General features: G+C 49.4%; 1 protein-coding gene across 5 annotated transcripts; it reads left to right on the top strand.

The window, feature by feature from the left end:
* Nucleotides 1-590: 590 nt before the first annotated feature.
* On the top strand, nt 591-5,225 carry LOC119322313. 5 transcript variants are annotated; one of them, XM_037595803.1, is made up of 6 exons: nt 591-1,118; nt 2,612-2,728; nt 2,876-3,030; nt 4,173-4,260; nt 4,430-4,534; nt 4,968-5,225. In XM_037595803.1, exons 3-6 carry the CDS (start codon nt 2,894-2,896, stop codon nt 5,067-5,069), a joined length of 432 nt encoding a protein of 143 aa, XP_037451700.1. In that variant the 5' UTR covers nt 591-1,118; nt 2,612-2,728; nt 2,876-2,893; the 3' UTR covers nt 5,070-5,225. The 5 variants fall into 5 exon arrangements, 1 of the variants encoding a protein (XP_037451700.1); XR_005155517.1 differs by adding an exon at nt 2,400-2,518 and having other exon boundaries at nt 2,876-4,260; nt 4,430-5,225; XR_005155518.1 differs by adding an exon at nt 2,397-2,518 and having other exon boundaries at nt 2,876-4,260; nt 4,430-5,225.
* Nucleotides 5,226-20,887: the final 15,662 nt, after the last annotated feature.

The raw sequence follows: 20,887 nt of genomic DNA, 5'->3' as shown, positions 1-20,887 counted from the left end.
ATTTGACCCGCTTCCAACTGAATCGGCGGAAATTTGTCTTTTTCATCTGAGGTGGATCAAAACTTTTGACACCCAACCATTTGGTCAATTATATAGTAAATGTGGACTAGTATTTTAGAAAATATATGGAGTCCAATTTTTCAAAAAATATTTGATAGGTTCGTCACAAAAAAAACCATTTTTGCCACTTGGAAAATGATTAAAAATAGATAGAAAGATCATAAATGCATACAAATTGGTGCTCATCCATACAATGTGGGCTAACTCTAGTGAAAATTTGTGTGGTGCCCTTTTGCAAAATATTTTTGATAGCTGCTTCACAAAATCCCTCTATTTTTAGTATTTGAAAACTATTTTAAATCACTAATTTTCCGAACCAATCAGAACACTTCCCACGAATCACCCTATTGTAGCTGATCTGAACCGTCCATATTCAGGAGATCCAACGCCTCTCACGACTCTCACCCCAAACCAAGCCCTAGCAGCCCGAGGCCGCCTCTCTCTCCCCCTCTCCCCCAGAACACACCCGCCGCCGCCTCTCTCTCCCCTTCTCCCCGATCCAGATCGACGACGACGGCCCCCCCGTTGCCGCCCCCTCCACCCCCATCCCGCTGCCGCCTCTCTCTCCCATCCATCCCCTCCCCACCCATCCTCCCCCTTGTCTCGCTCCCACCCACAGACGCCGCCACTGCCCCAACCCAAACCATCTCCCTCCTACCTCGATCCGCTGTCACACCCACCGTCGACGACCCAGATCAAGCAGGCGAGGCAGTGCTTCCAGACCCGCGACAGCGGTAGTGGGCTCGCGACCTACTCCATCGTGATCCTCTCCATCCCGTCCCCTTCCTCCCCGCAGCGGAACCTTGGTTTTGACCCGTCTCGTTGCTGTGTGCACAAGTCCGGGAGGCATGGGGCCGGGGACATGTGCCAGATCTGCCCCGACGGCCTGGGCACCACGATGGAAGGCGAGGTTCTCACCGCCTTCGACGTCTGCCGCTTCCTGATCTACGTGCACGAGCGCAAGGAGGGCACCCAGGCCTGCCTCCAGCGCTTCTGCCAACTCGACCGCAGCGCAAAGCGCTTCTGCCTGCTCCGCCCCCGCCCGCCCCGGGCCGCCAGTACTTCCCCTGCCCCCCCTCTGACCCTGCTTCTTGATTTTGATCTGTGCTGTACCGCTGTACGAACCCGCTGCTGCTTATCCCATCGCTGTCGCGTGCTGTCGAGTTAGCTTCTCATGCCACTGCTGTATGATTTCGTATGATGAGTCGATTAGAGGAGATGGGCGGAGAAGGAAATTTTGGGATGCATGCCATGCTAGGATCTACTATACAGGAGGTAGGGCGGGAGCTGGTAGTAGGCCGCGTCGGTTCTCAGTCAAGTCCCAAAGGACGCAACAACCCCTGGGAGAGTTTTTTCTTGCAAATAACTGCGCCAATAGATGGGATTCGCCCGAGACGGTGCTCTGAGGAAGAGTTTAGGCATAACACCGGATTAAGAGGCTTGACAATCGGTCATGGTTAACCTCACCATAAAACTTCAGAAGCTAATCCTACAAAGATAACGAACTCGATAATGCAGGCTGGTCATGATTGTACTGATCACTGAGTTAACTATGTTTTTAGGATTGGTTTCTTTTGTTTTATCTTCTGGGCAATCGTCGTTGCTAGTGACATCAGGGTTGAATAGGTTGACGACAACACACTTGTTACTGATGAACACAATGATTAAAGAGAACCAACCTGCTTCTGTTCATTTCTGCTACACTGTTTCTACCTGTTTGCGTGTAGAACCATTCTTGAGCCTGAATGGTACTACTTTTCTTGTTTTTTGTCTTTTTTGTTCTTATGAAAAATCTTTTGTTCATTTTATTATATACATGCTAGAGCACACCTCACGAGGATCACCTTTGAATCATGCTAAGTTACGAAGTTGGCAATACCTTTGAATCACCTTCGCCCCTCCCGCGTGCTGAACATGTGCAGGTGGACTTGTTGCTCCATGTTCTGCAGCTGCAGGCGCATCTTCAGTTTACTGCCTGTTTTTGCTAAGCAATGTGCCAATGGAAGCATGCATGGTTTGGCTATATGAAGTTCATCAAATCATAAAAGAGTGAATAGGTGTTGGCTTTAGAGTGCTAGCTTGTATACTCTAGCAGGCGAAGCACGTACGTGCAAGCTAACTTCAACAAAGCAGACTAGTAGCTTAATTGATTCTTTGTTAGCTAGCAGTACTCGGATGACTAACTGACCGTGTATTTGTACTAGTAGCTAGCAGTACTCGGACTAGTAGCTAGCAGTACTCGGATGACTAACTGACTGTGTATTACAATTGCTGGGTGCACTTATGATACACTTAGTGTGCCACCTCCAGATGACCAACTGACTGTGTATTTGTAGTAGCACGTGCCGACGAAGCAGGAACACAGAGTTGCGGAGAGCAGCAGCTCACAATCGTGGTCAGGGACCGACTGTCCGAGAGTAGACCGTGGAGACGTGGAGTTCAGTCCAGGCAGTTCCTTGTAATATTTTGGATCTCATTTTTGTTATGATGAATTGATATATAATGATGTTTGATCTGCTTCTTCTTGATTCCTTACTTGTTGACATTGCAGTCGCGTAGATTTTGCTGGTTGTGGCATTGCTTGAATTTGGGTTATTGGATAGCTGGAGCTGCGTAGGATTTCTTCTAATTTACTACAGGAGACGAAGACCACGCTTCATGAATTCAGGTGCTCTCTCTCATTTTTCTTGTAACAATGTTGCCAAAAAGGCATTTATCTGGTTGTGACAAAATAAAAGAAAGAATAAACTTGTAGATAAAATCATTGGAGCTTGTATATCGAAATCCTATAATTATATACTCTCTGTGCTCCCAGGGCACCCCCGAGGTGGTCATGTGGGATCCTCTCGAACAACTCGTGCTCGCTGTCGACTTCGATGGCAGGGTCACCCGCTCCATCGGCCCCCTCTCCGGCGGGATGTACTACTCGGATTTCATCCCCTACGTCAACTCATACACAGAGATCTACATGTACTACTCGGATTAAACTCTGTTCTGCTGTACAATTACACTCGCAAGCTGTCTTACCGTATTATTGGATCTGTTAATCACTGCCTACATGTTAGATCGGTTTGATTTTGAGATGCAGCAAGACTTCAATGTTTCTGAATTCTGATGTGAAAGCATGTCTATGTCAGTTGAACTTTGCACGACTGTTCCTGTAGATCGATGGTGATATCAGCATGCATCCTAATTGTCAATCTCGAGTCTGCACTTCTGTATGTTTTTGATGTGAAACACTTATGCATGACTAATTGTTAAGTTGATACAATTTCTTTGGTAGACAAGCATGGAAATATGTATTAACTTTCCAGAAAATTGAACTTTTCTTAACAAATCAAGAACTCCCCTCATTATGTGAAACACCTATGCATATGACTAATTCTACACGGCAATTCTATTCAATTCTGATTTCTTTGGTAGTCAATTCTGTTCAGTTGTGAAACACCTATGCATATGACTGTGACAGCATGTCTACATCAGTACAACTTTGCATGCATATTTTATTGACTAGATATATACGTGTTGACTGTTCTTCTATTCCTATGTACTGCATATTGTGTAATGGAGTTTGCTTGTATGGTGTTTGTGAAAATGTTAGTATGAAAATAATTGACATTGGTTATAGCGTACATGGCCATTAGAAACGCGGAAGGTTACTGTGGCTATGGTCGCCCACGCTCTGCTTCTCCTGGTCTCTGTGTACCCTGCTTGCATACTGTCTGTTTGTGATTTATTCTAGCAAGTATCCGTTCATGAGAAATAAGCTCTCCAGGATTCACCGGACCAACAACTAGTTCTAGCATGTTTATTTCAAGCAATTTCTGATTCATGCTGTTTGATGAATCAGTACCCATGTCGGGAGACTAGTAGAACTTGCAAACTTTAGTCACTTATCCTGCTGTTCATGTCCATAGTGATGAGAATTTATGGGTATTGCTATTTGCCTCTGGTGACATGTGAGAAGCACTCATCTACTCCCTCCGTCCAAAAATACGTGTCGGAGGAATGGATGTATCTAGACATATTTTAGTTCTAGGTACATCCATTTTTATGCATTTCTGCGACAAGTATTTCCGGACGGAGGGAGTATATGTTTATATTTTGAGCAGCTGGGTACAACTACAGTTGCAAAATCATCCAGCCAAATTTTGGGAGGATGGCATAAAAGATTACATAACCCATGCTTTCGAAATCATGGTAAGCTTCACAAGCTTGTAAGGTGTTTTCTATTTGCAAGTGACTTTACATCAAGTTACTGTTTCTCAACAGAAATTCTAGACTGTGTAGCTTTTTATTGTTCTCTCCACTTATTTGTACAGCCAAGGATGCTTACTTAACTGTATAGCTCTTTATTGTTCTTTTCTAGGTATTCTATTTATGCTTCATTCTGAAATCTATTGTGCACTGCCAAGTCCATGAGGCGAAGCGCTCACTGCTCGACTATTTCTTTACTGAACTGGGAGCAACAAAGGCAAGATATTCAAAACAAGCTGAAGTCCTTTTGATTCTTGATTTAGCATACACATGCAACCTGATTGGTGATGTTACTATAGATATGATGTAGGTTTAATGCTTACAATTTTTTTGATGTGATGCATGTCACCTTTCGAAATATGAAGATGCTCTATCACTGTTGCTGGCAATCTGGCATATCATAACAGTCTTACCCCTTGTTCTGTCACTAGCATACACTACAGTTTTAGATAAAAGGGGGCATATCATTTGCTCTATAAAATGGATTGATATTAATTTATTTGGACTTGCACACATTAGGTAAGGAAGGATCGCCAATCTGGGTGTCCAAATGATAGTAAAACCTAGGCTCTTGCACGGTTCTTGGATTTATTTTTAGCATATATTACCCATATCGAGACTGAACATGTCGATTTTCTTCTCATCTACAGGAGAGTTATGTTCTGATTTTTTTGAAGAAGCTGGAAGTCCAAGACAACGACTTGCTTTACATGTTTGTTGTAATGCCGTATTTTCTGGGAATTTGGATATAATGTTGATCTTGCTGAGAATTTGGTGTATATTTGCTTGCTGAACTTATTATTCAAATGCTAGAATATATGTACAAATCCTTGGAATTTTATTGTATGTATTTTTGAAATGTATTCTTGGATTTAAAGTGGTCAAAAACAGAATATATTGGTATTGAATTTGGGTTGATTTATGTCTGTGCTGTAAATTGTATTTGAAATAAAGAGGCATGGCCCAAATTAAAAACTGGCTGAAATGTCTATTGTACCAAATGAAAAACTGGTCGAAATGGCTACAGCAAAAAGGCCAAGGCCCAAAAATTAAATGCACAGTAAAAATCGTGAGGCCCAAATTTAAAATGGACCGCAAAATGCCCAAACCAGTTGACCAAAATTGACAGGAAAAAAATGCAAATGGGCTGAATTAATGGGCTTGGCCCATATAAACACCGAATTGGACCGGGCTGATTCTTGTGCCACATTGGATTGCCACGTCGGATGCCTACGTGGCCTGGGCAGAGAGCTAGTGACCAAAACAAGACACTAGGCATATTTTGGTTGTAAATGTCTACGACCTTCTCACAGAAAAGGTCAAAAATGTCAGTTTACGACGGCCAGCTTTTGACCTTCTGGTTTTGGCCACAAAAAGGTCGCAAATAAAAACTATGACCATTTAGTGACCAATAGTGGTGGTCACAAGTTGACATATTTCTTGTAGTGTGGAAGGCTGCTGGTGGAGCTAGGGGCACCACACCCGCCCCTGCATCCAACTCCCCGGCAAATTGCCTTGCCGGGAAAGGGGTACAGGTGCAGCTGATGGTGCCACCACCTGACGGTGACGGTGGGGCTGGGGTTCAGCCAGAGTCGGAGTCGTCGTCCTCCCGGTCGAAGCCATCGTCATCACCGTCACTGTCCTCATCGTCGCTATCGCTCAAGGAGGAGCTTTCGTTGTTAGTCTAGCTCTCTGCGTAGCACCCAAAGCGAGCACCCAAGCACCCAAAGACCTTGAGGAGAGTAGATCGGCCTCCATTAATTTAAAATGGAGGATGTGCCCCTCCGACAAGTTGTGGGCGCGAACAAAGGTCTTGCAGCCACGATGCACGAACATGACGTGAGGGGTAGGGAAATCCACATCCACCAGCATGCCACCATTCTCGCAACCCCTCATGTGCAGCTTCAACGCGCGCGGCTGTTTGAGCTCCATCACCCTTGCAAATGGGGTAGGGAGTCGGAGGCGACCGGACGGAGACTTGTACAATCTGATGATGAACTCCAGAGGTTGGTCTCCAACATGGCCTTCCACCGGGGGAGGGGCGGCCGATGGGGGCGCAATTAGAGCACCACCGCGTCCACCTCCGCCCCGGGAACCACGACGATCACGACCTCGCCCCCTCCAACCTCCTCTCGCGGCGGGCTTTGCCCCGCATCTTGGGAAGGAGGAGGGAGACGCTATCGAGCAGAAGTTCTTGTCGCCACCACTCGAGTAGCGCCGCGTCCTCGACCTCTCACCATGGTGTGTGAGGGCCGCTACAGGAAGAGAAAGAGAGGGGTGTGCGGAAGAACGCCTTGCCCCATGTTCCCTTTTATAGGCGAGCGGGCGGGGGCCTAAATTTTTCCCATGGAGGTGGCTGCCCCGTTCAACCAGTCCGGCTCCCCCTCGCCATTAACGACTCGAAGAAGCAAGACCGCCCCCTGCACCAATCCGCGATGCCTGGTTTTCTGCCACGATGACCATTCCTGCGCCCTCCACATCTGCCACCAACTTTGCATAATGCATGCAATACACGTGGTGGAGGCGCTTGGGGCGGGAAATATAATGGGGTGGCAGTTACCACCCCATGAACATGGGATGTGGGTAGCCCATGAATCATGGCCCATTATTTTTCCCAGTACAATTGGCGTTACTCGACGAGCGGGAGAACCAGAAACTGACCTGGGCCCAGGTCAATGAAGAAGCAAAGAAAATCTCAAAGGACAAGCAGCTACTACCCTCTTGCTTGTGCACTAGACAGGGCCTACCCCGACGATGCCCGACAATGTGTTAGAGCCGGGCCTAGGGGCTGCTGTAGGTGCACCAAACCGTGTGCCTGTTGCCTAGACCATGCACAGACCAAAAGGAGCAAGGTTGCAACATCCAAGACCATGCACGTGCACGATGGTCCAGGAGCAGCATGTCCTGAGCAGGGTCCAGCAGCAGTATGTCCTGAGCATGGAGGAGGTGTTCGCCATGCGAGTGGGCGCCTAGGAGGACTACGCGCTAGTCCTCCATCCAGTATGATGGCCGCTCTTGGAGACGACATCATCGGCCCTCCATCACACAGCCTGCTGCCGCTGACTTCTTCAAGCTCACCAAGACGACGGGGCTACTCTTGTACTTCACCGTGCCAAAACATTGAAGATGACGGCATACCAGCGATGCTGCTGGCACGCAGCCTGCTAGACTCCTAGCGGTGGCCTCCATTGGTGATAAGGCCGACGACGTCTACTTTGTCAAGCTGGAGCACCGAAGGCGCAAGGTTCGCGAGGATGCCGCCGTGGAAGGTGACATGGAGCTCGCTAGGACGACGCCCTCGTTTTTCTTCATCAAGCTGGCGCAATGGAGGACGAAGGTACGGAGGCTCTTGCGGATGCTGCCATCGTGCCGCGGTTGATCATTGCATGGAGTTCGCCAAGACGACGCCAGTGTCAACTTCATCAAGCCGGCGCCATGGAGGGCGAAGGCATGGAGGCTCACGAGGGTGTCGCCGTCGTGTGGCGGTGGATGGTGCCACGGAGTTCACCAAGACGATGCCAATGTCAACATCATCAACCTGGTGCTTCAAGGATCATGACGTGGAGCTCGCAAGGAGGACGCCCGCCATCTACTTCGTCATGTTGGAGCTAGGGGACAGAGGCATCGAGCCCGTTGGGGATGCCGCCGACGTCTACTTCGTTAAGATGGAGCCCGGAGGCATGGAGCTCACAGGGATGCCGGTTGCCGCGTGCCGCGGAAGACAACAAGGATGGGGAGTTCGCCAAGACGACGCACATCGCCAACATCATCAACCCGGTACCACGGAGGATCGTGGCGCGGAGCTCGCAAGGAGGATGCCACCAACGTAAACATCATCAAGCTGGACCCCAGAGGCATGGAGCCCACGAGGATGCCGCCATGTGCCGCGGAGGACAACAAGGACGTGGAGCTCGCCAGGATGACATCCGTCATCAATATCATCAAGCTGGTGCCGCAGAGGACGGAGGCGTGGAGCTCACGGGACGTCACCACCAATGTCTACCTCGTCAAGATGGAGCCCGCGACCCGGAGCCATAAAGATGACACACGCCCTCGGCGCTGCCCGCAACACGGAGCCCGTGATGTGAAGAAGATGGCGACACACGGTGCTCTCCATGGCCCAAAGCCCATGAAGAGGAGGCGAGATGGCGAGGAGGCGACATGGCCCCACCAACACTAAGTTTCGATGGCCCCGTGAGGCGGCGTCCTTTGTCTTGACGAACCGCCGTAAACTCGGCGTCCAGCCGAGACGAGGTGCCAACCACATTGGCATTACCGATATGAGTGAGCGCTGGTTTTACACCGATGCCAGTCTCCATAAGAATACTCCCACGAGTCGAACCCCTTGCATATCCCGATGAAGCCGCTACATCGTCAAGAAGTCCGAGCATAGCAGGACCCATGCAAGTCCAACACCAACTACATCAACGCTGCCAAGACCGACGAGGCGCGACGGCGAGGGCGAACATGGCCAACACAAAGCCATGTTTTGAGCGGCACTTGTACCGACGAGGACACGGGCTTTGCGGCCGCCCACACCACACACACACACACACACACTAGCATCATCATGCATGGAGAATGCAAAGCGAAGACGACGAAGACGACCACACGAATTAATCGGAGGTATCTCGGAGCAACCCGCGGGAGTACTTAACCGGGAGCTTTTCGAGGCCCCGGGAACCAGGAGACCGCACATCGACATAGTCAGGCAGGCCGTGCTAGTAGGCCACGGAGCGCAACCATTTTTTTATGGGATCTTGTAATTTTGTTCATCCAAAGAGATAAATGAAATACTTGTTTCCCGTATCACTTTTCTTTGTGTACTACAGTACACTAGCACGCCCGCATTTTTTTCCTTTTCCCGGCACATGAGAGAAATCCATACTCCTTCTCTTCCCTTCTTCGGGAGTGCTTATAAGGTTTTTCTCATGTGAAACAAATTGGCACGCCCGGTGGGACATGTTTCTCCTCCCATCCTTGCTTCGCGGTGGTTATCAAAATCATCTTCACCCATCTCCCAGTCTATATAGCATGGTGCATGATAAAGAATCGGCGGGGGGCTCTGCTGATCAAGGTCTCTTTCAAGATGGTGGACTTTCCCGTGGTAGCAACTCGGAGTTGGTGGTGATTCAACTTGGATCAATACCGTCCATGACTGTCATTGAGATTGGGGCCAAAGTCTACATGCACCAAGTCTCGGAATCTGCGTAGTTTAAAACCATGCAGTCCAAGAAGGTGCAAAGGCGGGCAACACCCAAGGCAAAGAAGGAGCGTCGTGAGCTTATGCTCAAGCCTCGCCCTATTGAAGGATTCAACATGGGAGGACATCCATGGAGATGTGGAGGGAGCTCAATGCCTCCGCTATAAGACCACCAACAGGAGAGCAAGTGTGTCTTCCCTTCACGCCTCTACCACGACTTCACACTCAGAGCCGCCAACACACCATAGTGCATCGAGGTCAAGCTGCATGAAGGCTTGGAGGCCATCTCCCACAGCACGCGTAGGCTCATGTTGAATACTTGCTTGTCCGAAAGCCCACATCCTCTACACAACTATATTTGCGCAAGTCCCTATAGTCTCCATCAACATCGATGCGGTGCATGGGAGCCATGCCTCCACAACCTGGCAGTCGATGGACGATCATTCCGCAACGACAATAGGTTCTCTATCCCCTCCTGCGAGTCAATAACATCAGGTGGCGAGGATTCAAGGCACGGATCTTCAACAACTCCAAGAAAATGTGAACCATATCCTTAGGCGGCACCGTTGTCAAGAAGCGCTGAATACTTCATCAATGCAGATTGCAGGTATGATGAGGCGCCAATCCCCAACTCATTGTCCTCAACATGAGCGCCTCGATGACAATCTTCACCAACCCACCACTTGGAGCGGAGGCATCCTAACATGCCCCCACGTTGGAACCGATAATGAAGACATCAAGATGATGAGAGGAAGCCTCGACCATCTCAATGATGGCGGCCATGGGACCTTCCACGGCAAACACTTCAACCATGACTTATGTCCCATTCTAGGCAGGGAGCTCGGTCACAAGTCACAAATCTAGGTGAAGGCGGACAGGGCAACATCATCCACTCGGCACCATGCGCCACCCCGACCTCTGCAGGCGAAGGGTGAAGACATCAACATGAGCGCCTCGATGAGAGAAAGCCTCGACCATCTCAATGATGGTGGCCATGGGACCTTCCATGGCAAACACATCAACCACGACTTATGTCCTGTTCTAGGCAGGGAGCTCGGTCACAAGTCACAAATCTAGGTGAAGGCGGACAGGGCACCATCATCCACTCGGCACCATGTGCCACCCCGGCCTTTGCAGGCGAAGGGTCGTCAATGCAGGTGCCAACTGGGGCTCGCCCGAGGTGATACGAGGCATGGCCAAGATGGGGTGCCATCCACACTATTGCTGATATGGAGCTCACCTGAGGTGGGGCGCCATACACACCACCACCAACGCGGGGTTTGCCCAAGGCGGGGCTCCATCGACATCGACGTCGCCGACATGGAATGACCCCAAGGCGGGGCGCCATCTACACCTTCGTCGACATGGTGTACCCCCAAGGCGGGGTGCCGTCTACCTTCGTCAAAAAGGAGCTTGATTAGGAGGGGCTCCTTTTTCACCTCCGTTGACATAGATATCGCCAAGTAGGGGGTGTCATCTACACCACCGCCTAGGCGGAGATCCATCTACACCATTATCAATACAGATCCCACCCCATGGTGGTGGCACCGTTTGCATCCAGCTGACACAAGCCATCGTCGGGTGTCATTCACGCTGACTCTCGACTTGACAAGGTCGTTGGTTCCATCGACACCCAACATCTCCCGCATCTGCCCCAACATCTACACCGATGCACATCATCAACACCGTCTTAGCACCGGTGAGGCGAAGTTGTACTCCACCGACATGTCTTTTCCCGATGAAGCACCCATATCTTGCCAGACACCGATGAGGCGAAGGTAAGTCATCCAGTCCGACACCGACAAGGCGGACACCACCAGGCCGGGCGCCGATGAGGCGAAGGCCGCCCACTTCATCATCGGACAATCGACAAGACAGAGGGATATGGCTAAGCATGGCTGGAGCGATGGGCGTACGGCTCTCCCCTTCATTTCATCACCACATCCCCACCATCTACACTGAAACAACGGCGCGATCGAAGTCTTTAGCAAGACTCTCGGCATGATACTCCAGAAGACGGTGACAAGGAATCGTAGAGACTAGCATGACCGTCTCTTCGAGTCCTTATGGGCGTACCATGTCACAGTCTGTACCCCAACACAGGCGACTCCGTTTTCTCTCGTTTACGGGAGTGAGGCGGTCCTACCACTAGAGGTTCAGCTACCCTCTTTGAGGGTGGCCATCCAAGATGAGATCACCCAAGAAGAACAGGTACAACTGTGGTTCCAGGAGCTCGATGCCCTTGAAGAGGGGCGACTTCATGCCCTGCAGAACCTGTAGCTTTACCGCCAGAATATGGTGAGAGCTTACGACAAGCTCGTCATGCAACATGTCTTATGAAAAGGCGAGTTGGTCCTTGTGCTTAGGCGGCCCATTGTCGTGACGCACAAGACGAAGGGCAAGTTCGAACAAAAGTGGGAAGGGCCATACGTCATCGAGCAAGTTTACGACAAGGGAGCATAATAGCTCGTCGATTCCCAGGGAGTCCGACCTATGCCCCCAATCAACCGAAGGTTCCTCAAAAAATATTTTTCTTTAAATTTCCCTCTTTTTTTGACTTTTGGATTTTCATTGGGGAAACGTTTTATGTGGGCTTTCGGATCCATGATGCATTCTCCTTAGCATTTCGTGGATATATCTAGTTTTCCCCAATTTTTACGGACTAAGTCCAACAAAAAAATGGCTTTCCCCTATCGCACTAAGTTGTTGATTGAAGTTTTGGCTACCCTAGGACTTGCTGGAGGGCGGCACAATGTGTCGATTCACAGGTGGAGCCGCTCCGACACCCACAACGCACGACACGTACCAGGTGTATGCTTCCGGAGGCAGCGGAGATGATTACTTGGGCACTTCTGAGTATTGAGACCCCGTGATCTTCATGTTTCCCAGCATGCCTCGTGTTCACAGAGGCTCGCACTCCAGGGAAGACTATAGGAAAAGATCATGGAGGGCTGCCTGACCCAACACAAATTGGTTTGGTGTGTAGTCACATGGCAACCCTGGGGTGCGCCACCAGAAGCCCCAGATAATGTGCTAGTGGGTTTTTCCTAGTCCATAGAGGTGAACTGTTCCCTTCCAAGTTCCCAAGGTGGGTCCTGAAGGATCCTGGAAGAAGAGTGCCCAAGAAGTTCGAGCCGAATGCCAAAACAAGTCCGTGAAGTCCGCGGCCAATCGATCATCCGCGTGAGCAATAAGATGAAATTCCGAAAGTCCAAGAAGCAAATTCAAGAAAGAAAATCCCAACAGTCCAAGAAGCTGTCAAGTGTTCCCAAGCTGTAAGGAACCCACTGAAAGGAAGGCGGGAGGTAGCTGTTCACCACCCCTCAATATGCACGAAGAAAAAACGCCAAGCCGTTGTCCCAAAACCATTTCCCTGGGCCTACCATACCCAAGTCTCTGGGTGCATGGGGCGTGTGCAGGGGGCATATTGAGTTGTGGGGGCCCTCAGTATGAGGATGGGCTAGAGTATGACTTTCTGTTGCCTCTCGGAAGCATCCCGAAACACAGCGTCTTCATACACGTAGACCGAAGCTTATTTAAGTTGTTGAGTTGCAATCGTCAAGGTCTTTTGATTGTTCCCAATGACATGTCCTTTGGTAGCCTTCTCGTATATCGCGCCCAATAGCTGGTGTATAATGGGAAAGCCAACATTTTAAAAACCCACAAACTTTTTTTTCACCTGCTTTTATTTGGTGTTTCTAGTTGTGCTCCTCCAACATCTTTGCAGCCAAGGAGAAGGGCTTCCTATCATCTTCAACGTCATTCTGACGACAAACCACTACATCAAACTACATCATGGGTGTTTGGCGGTAGCAGTACTGATGCGTCCATGAAACGCCAACGACACCCCGACAGCCAATAGTCTACACCGACGGGCACAATGGGCACCAGAAGGCAAAACCAGCGCTCATGAAGCTGGTGCCGTCGTGTCTCCGTGGCCCCGTCTTCAACACCAATGAAGCATGGGGGCAACGTCAACCCCTCGATTATTCGTAAGGCCGATGGCGTCCCGGCACGCCACCAGAATTGTCACACCATGGATGGTGTGACGGTTCGCTCAACAAAGGGGAGCTATCGACGGTCTACTGTTGCCTCACCTACATCAACACAATGAGATCATGGGAGCAGTGCAACGTGCCAGTGCGGCCAGCGTGAATCTGTGAAACCCTCCAAACTAGTCGGTTGGCATCGTAGCAGCTAGACGGTCGCGGCAGGATTGGTAAAATTTTCTTTTTGTTTTCAGGACAAGGCATGTTATTTCGCCATGGAATGAAGATGAGACAGGGTTGCCTCGTTGACTGGCATCGTGCTTGTTATACGATCCAACGAGCTCCCTAAAGAACACACTTGTGGATGGACATACCTACACTAATACATGTCGTTACTAATCAATCATCTTCGGAATGGCGCGCACGTCGTCACGGAGATGTGAATTCTGAACCGGTTCTTCAGGCTGCATATGAATCATGCGCCAAGAAAAGAGAGAAATTTTCGTCGAGTCAAGCTCAATTTGCTTCGCACTCAATCTCGACTCGACGAGGGGGCATTTGTTTGACGATTTTTCGTGCACCATTGCAGAAAATAAAAATAATAATTTTAATGCATTTTCCTGCAGGCTATATAAGCAAAGACAAGTCATAATGCAAGAGCAAAATAATTTTGCATGGCAGATGCATGCACCTATTTGCATATGGGACATGCATGTTATTTGGTGCAACTAATATGCATGTGTGCATGCACATGTTTGTGGCCACATGTAAGTAGGCGACTTAGCTAGCTTACGTACGTATCTATGTATTTTTGTATGTATATACCGGCAAGTTCGCATTCGTATGTACCTGAATATCCGCTATATGTATAAACCATACAATATGAGTATTCAAGTATATGTGACCGGCCGGCAGGGACGGACATGTACGCATCAGAATACCTGGCGCAAGCGACACTTTGAAAAAAAGAAGCATGCATGGGAGCAGCCGGATGTATGGTCATATAATTGGCAAGCTACACGTTTAGAAAAACAAAACTCAACTGACCTCATCGATTTCTATTGAAAGGCATGTTTGAAGCGATAAGGCATGTATTGGTTTGTTTCCTTTTCCTTGTGCAGACTTGGACATCAAGAAAAAGAATAGAAGGAAGGAATTAGCCGCGGCTGGGTACAAGCACCAGTCCTCCTGTCTTATAAATATAGAAGGAACCACGAACATTAAAGGGGGCTAGGCAAAGACAGGAGGCAGAGGAGACGAGGAGGCCGGCGTACGCCCTCCACGCAAAGACGCGCCCACCATGGTGGCGCTCTTGCCGGGCAGCACACACGTTGCTTGCCTGTACGGTGGCGGCACGTGCGCCAAGGCGTGAAGGAGATGACCAGTCGAAGGGACGGTGCGCTGACAAGGAGCTTGCACCTCAGGTCAGCACATATATACATCTATTTCCTTTTGTATGCAGGACAAGATACACATGCACGTGCACGATGGTCCAGGAGCAGCATGTCCTGAGCATGGTCTAGCAGCAATATGTCCTGAGCATGGAGGAGGTGTTCGCCATGCGAGTGGGCGCCTAGGAGGACTACGCGCTAGTCCTCCAGCCAGTATGATGGTCGCTCTTGGAGACAACATCATCGGCCTCCATCACGCAGCCTGCTGCCGTTGACTTCTTCAAGCTCACCAAGACGACGGGGCTACTCTTGTACTTCACCGTGCCAAGACGTTGAAGATGACGGCATACCAGCGGTGCTGCCGACACGCAGCCTGCTAGACTCCTGGTGGTGGCCTCCCTTGGTGATAAGGCCAACGACGTCTACTTCGTCAAGCTGGAGCCCCGGAGACGCGAGGTTCGCGAGGATGCCGCCATGGATGGCAACATGGAGCTCGGTAGGACGACGCTCTCGTTTTTTCCTCATCAAGCTGGCGCAATGGAGGACGAAGGTACGGAGGCTCGCGCGGATGCCGCCATCGTGCCGCAGTGGATCATGGCGCGGAGTTCGCCAAGACGACGCTAGTGTCAACTTCATCAAGCCGGCGCCATCGAGGACGAAGGCATGGAGGCTCACGAGGATGCCGCCGTCGTGTGGCGGTGGGTGGCGCCACGGAGTTCACCAAGACGATGCCAATGTCAACATCATCAACCTGGTGCTTCAAGGAGGACACCCGCCATCTACTTCGTCATGCTGGAGCTAGGGGACAGAGGCGTCGAGCCCGTTGGGGATGCCGCCGACGTCTACTTCGTTAAGATGGAGCCCGGAGGCATGGAGCTCACAGGGATGTCGGTCGCCGCGTGTCGCGGAAGACAACAAGGACGGGGAGTTCGCCAAGACGACACACATCGCCAACATCATCAACCCGGTACCACGGAGGATCGTGGCGTGGAGCTCGCAAGGAGGATGCCACCAACGTCAATATCATCAAGCTGGACCCCAGAGGCATGGAGCCCGCGAGGATGCCGCCATGTGCTGCTGAGGTCAACAAGGACGTGGATCTCGCCAGGATGACATCCATCATCAATATCACCAAGCTGGTGCCGCAGAGGACGGAGGCGTGGAGCTCACGGGACGTCACCACCAATGTCTACCTCGTCAAGATGGAGCCAGCGACGCAGAGCCATAAAGATGACACACGCCCTCGGTGCTGCCCGCACACGGAGCTCGTGATGTGAAGAAGATGGCGACACACAACGCTCTCCGTGGCCCAAAGCCCATGAAGACGAGGCGAGATGGCGAGGAGGCGACATGGCTCTACCAACACTAAGTTTCGATGGCCCCGTGAGGCGGCGTCCTTTGTCTTGACGAACTGCCGTAAACTTGGCGTCCAGCCGAGATGAGGTGCCAACCACACCAGCATTTCCAATATGAGCGAGTGCTAGTTTTACACCGACGCCAGTCTCCATAAGAATACTCCCGCGAGTCGAACCCCTTGCGTATCCCGACGAAGCTGCTACATCGTCAAGAAGTCCGAGAAGAGCAGGACCCATGCAAGTCCAACACCAACTACATTAATGCTGTCAAGACCGATGAGGCGCGACGGCGAGGGCGAACGTGGCCAGCACAAAGCCATGTTTTGAGCGGCACGTGTACCGACAAGGACACGGGCTTTGCGGCCGCCCACACACCACACACACACACACTAGCATCATCATGCATGGAGAACGCAAAGCGAATACGACGAAGACGACCACATGGCTTAATCGGAGGTATCTCGAGCAACCCGCGGGAGTAATTAACCGGCAGCTTTTCGGGGCCCCGGGAACCAGGAGACCGCACATCGACATAGTCAGGCAGGCCGCGCTAGTAGACCACGGAGCGCAACCATTTTTTTATGGGATCTTGTAATTTTGTTCATCCAAAGAGATAAATGAAATGCTTGTTTCCTGTATCACTTTTCTTTTTGTACTACAGTACACTGGCACGCCCACATTTTTTTCTTTTTCTCCGGCGCATGAGAGAAATCCATACTCCTTCTCTTCCCTTCTCCCGGAGTGATTATAAGGTTTTTTCTCGTGTCAAACAAAGATTCCTCTGAGTCGGAGATAGCTCTTGACTCTCTTGGCTCCTTTTTTAACCACGTTATTGACACTGATTATCATCAGGGTGACACGGGAATGAGTCGCGGAGTGGACGAAGAGGTAACTATTATTTCCTCCGACTCCGAGCCTTTGCCAAGACAGAAAATCCAAAGAGTAACCCGGAAAGTAAGATTTTCACATCCCTTAGCTTATCAGGATCCTCCATTTCTTTTAAAGCAACATATTCATGAGAGCCGTAGGCAGACCCGGACCAGCAAGGACACGGAACTCTCCTCCAGCTTACCAAACACCCCAAGGAAGCCCTGGAACGAGGTCACCTCCGACTTAAATCCTTTTTATCCTTTGGCGGGTCTCACTCGTCAACCACTCAACTCTTCTGATTAAAATTATCAGGAAACTTCACCTCCCTCCGGCGACTCAATCCAGTCCAACATGCCGGCTTTTAAGACCACTCTAGGGTAATGATGATTTACTTATCCTGTATTAAGTTCAATTCTTTATACTTGTATTGACCTTTTTGATCTTATGTAGCAGAAAAGCAAAACCCAGCAAGAGGGTGAAGAACAACAAGCCGGCCGAAGAGCCAACCTTCAGCGAGACGGAATTCAAAACAGTCGGGCCTGAGACCTCTGTTCTAGAGCCGCCGCTTGAACCAGCTCATGACACGCCAACGCCAACCGGTGACCCGCCTGCTGATCAAGCCGCCGACGGCTCTGTCAACCCTGAAGTTTCTAGCCCGGCCAAGACAGATGACCCACAAGATGCTGATGTTGAAATTACCAAGACCAGCTACACTGAGCTGGGAAGACCTACCGTGCTAGCCCAGTGTTCTTGCAAGGAGGAGCACCTGGAACGCCGTAAGGTCAGATTTGATGTTGCTGATTATACTCACATGAGCATTGGGCGGTTTTTCTGGCTATCTTAACCAAATGCACAGTAGCCGTGACCTCGAAGTTGATATGGTGAAGCAAATGCATCAGAAATTTGAGGTATAAACTCTTCCCTTCACTGAATTATCCTTACTATGCCAGCCCCCAAATCTATTGCTTATGATGAATATGCTGTAGACTTAAACATATAAGCATTAGTAATGTCTTTTGGTCAAGCCTGTAAAAATCTGGCTTAATCCATAGTCCCTAAGGGCCGGTTTAATCAACATGAATGAGCCGGTCCTTCACACGCCTATGTAGAATATAATACTTGTGTAGATTTAACAGCAATATGGATTAGCCACCAAGTGCCAAGTACTCTTGCTTGCAAAGTGCTTGGGACTGTACTCTCATTAACCGCCACTTAGATAGAATCCTTCGATAGACATTAGCCCCCAAGTGCCAAGTGTTGTTACTTGCAAAAGGCTTGGGACTTAATATTGTATGCTAATATTCATGATTTTGACCCGGTATTTATACATGCCACCACTACTCAACTTCAATCAGAACTGTCTGAACTGAAAAACCGCCTGGAGGCACAGGAGACAGAAACCCAAAGAGCCAATTCCAAATTTGAATTCAGTGTGTCTTAACAAGAGAAACTGAAAACAGAATTTTAAGTGGAGAAAAAGGCTTGGGGTGAGGAAAAATCTCTTTAACCCATCGAGCTGACAAAGCAGAGGTGGCTCTTCAAGAGGTGACCACTGAATTGTCTGGCTTAAAATGCCATATATCTCAGATGGTCTCAACAATCTTTGGTAAGTCACCCTGCAAATGTCAAATATTGAATCTTTCTAGTGATCATATGAATTGTCATTAACTCACCTGATATAGCTATGTAGGCCCCAGGAGCACAAATCGCAATCAGGACACGCTGGTGAAGCTGAAGGCGGTTTATACGCTCGTGGAACAACTTCACAATGGATCTCAGCGTGCCTTAGCCAGACTTTCCCTGTCAAACGAAGTTCCCACACTGCTGGTGCATGTGCTAAAGAAGCTCTCCGTGCTGCCCCAGCGATTCAATGAATTAAGGCGATCATCTGCGAGAGCCGGAGCCGTGGCTGCCTTAAGCAGGGCCAAAGCTTGGCTACCGGAATTAGATTCGGGCGACATCGCCATTGGGTATCCAAGCCATAAGGAGGATGGCACTTCATTTGAACAGGAGGACTTCGTCGCTTGTGTGAAGGAAATACACCCTGTGGCCACCTTGATTGCTGATGAGGCGGATCTCACCAAGTACCATCCGGGTTACGACGTGGAGAATCGGAGGATGCCGAAGCCGCATTATAAAGTGACGAGCCTGATCTCACCAATCCGTAAGCATACCTTCGGCCCTGGTTGACCCGGACGGACTAATTGATGATGAAGCTGAATTTGAAGCTTTGAATGACATTGACTGGTCATCATCAACCTTCCAGGACAGGGAACAGGACGAAGGAGCGGAGAGAGTTGATCCGGAAGCTTCAGGTCAACAAGAGAATTGATCCGCCGGGTGGCTCATATTTATAGCCTCCTGAAAAACAATTTAATCATTTGGACTCGGGGAGTCATGTAATAGGGTAGAAATGACTTTGCTTTGTCGTGCCATCGTGCATGTTTTGGTGCCCAACACTGTTAAGCCGCCGTCTTATATTCGCCCCTTTTTATACTTATCATCTGTTTTCCTTATGCATAAGAAAGTTTTTGAACTGTCCTGCACACAGAAATAGATCACAAGAACCCTTGGTGGCTTACCGCAGGGCGGGTCATAATATCTTACAAACAATCACTAATATGGAGAAAAGATACACATATAAGACTGTTATGAATTATAGCTTTGAAATACAACTATAATATCATACCTGTGATTTTTAATTTGCACTGCCGGTTTGTGTGACCTGAACAATAAGGGTGATAACCCAATCCTTAGAAGCCAACATTTCCAAATGTATGATGATTGTCATATGTTGGCGACTTATCGCCCAAAACCAAGCCGGGTTAAATTTAAACCACACTTATACTTAGGTGTGAACAAAAAAGTCTCAAGACAAAACAAAAGATTGTTTTTAAAAAACTTAAGCCAAATAGAAAGAAAAATTGAGGCTTCTGATTCGAATACAATCAGTAAAACGGACCAAAGGGTTAAGCTAGGATTCGAATATGATCATGTAGCCCCCAGTGGCTTTGGCGTTGCACCGATCAGGAGGGTACCGACAGCTATGTTCTCTTTGGTTCGAATACGACCTATGTTTGAATAGGAAGCCCCCTAGTGATCATGGGGTTTAACGGCTAGATTCGAATATGATCATGAGCCGGACCAAGAGGGTTAAGCTAGATTCGAATACGATCAACCCCCAATTGTTCGTTTGAGATTATGATGATGAACACATATGATCATTGAGGATGAAAAGGACAGAGGTCCCACTTTATAACCTATCATAATATATACATCATCAAAATATGTACATCATGAGAGCCGGTGGCTCAAGTGTAGAAAGGCGAAAGATGAGAGATATTCCACGGCCGGCGGGTCTCTTCCTCCGACTTACATGAGTCTTTGTGCTCTCGAACATCTATAAGGTAGTATGACCCATTGTTCAAGTTCTTGCTGACCACAAAGGGCCCTTCCCAAGGTGGGGATAACTTGTGTGCATCAATTTGATCCTGGATGAGCCGGAGCACCAAATCCCCTTCTTGAAAGGTTCCGGACTTAACCCGGCGGCTGTGATAACGGTGTAGGTCCTGCTGGTAAATCACCGAGCAGGCTGCTGCCAAGTCACACTTTTCATCTAATAGGTCAAGTGCATCCTGATGCGCTTGTTCATTATGAGCCTCAATGTAAGCCGCCACGCGGGGCGAGTCATGACGGATGTCAGTAGGGAAATCTGCCTCGGCTCCATAAACCATGAAGAAAGGCGTATAACCCGTAGACCTG

This window comes from Triticum dicoccoides, chromosome 6B (genome assembly GCF_002162155.2).
Source record: "Triticum dicoccoides isolate Atlit2015 ecotype Zavitan chromosome 6B, WEW_v2.0, whole genome shotgun sequence".
In the NCBI taxonomy this organism is placed as follows: Eukaryota; Viridiplantae; Streptophyta; class Magnoliopsida; order Poales; family Poaceae; genus Triticum; species Triticum dicoccoides.
Note: the sequence above shows the minus strand (reverse complement) of the source record. Positions and strands in the feature narration are given on the sequence as shown.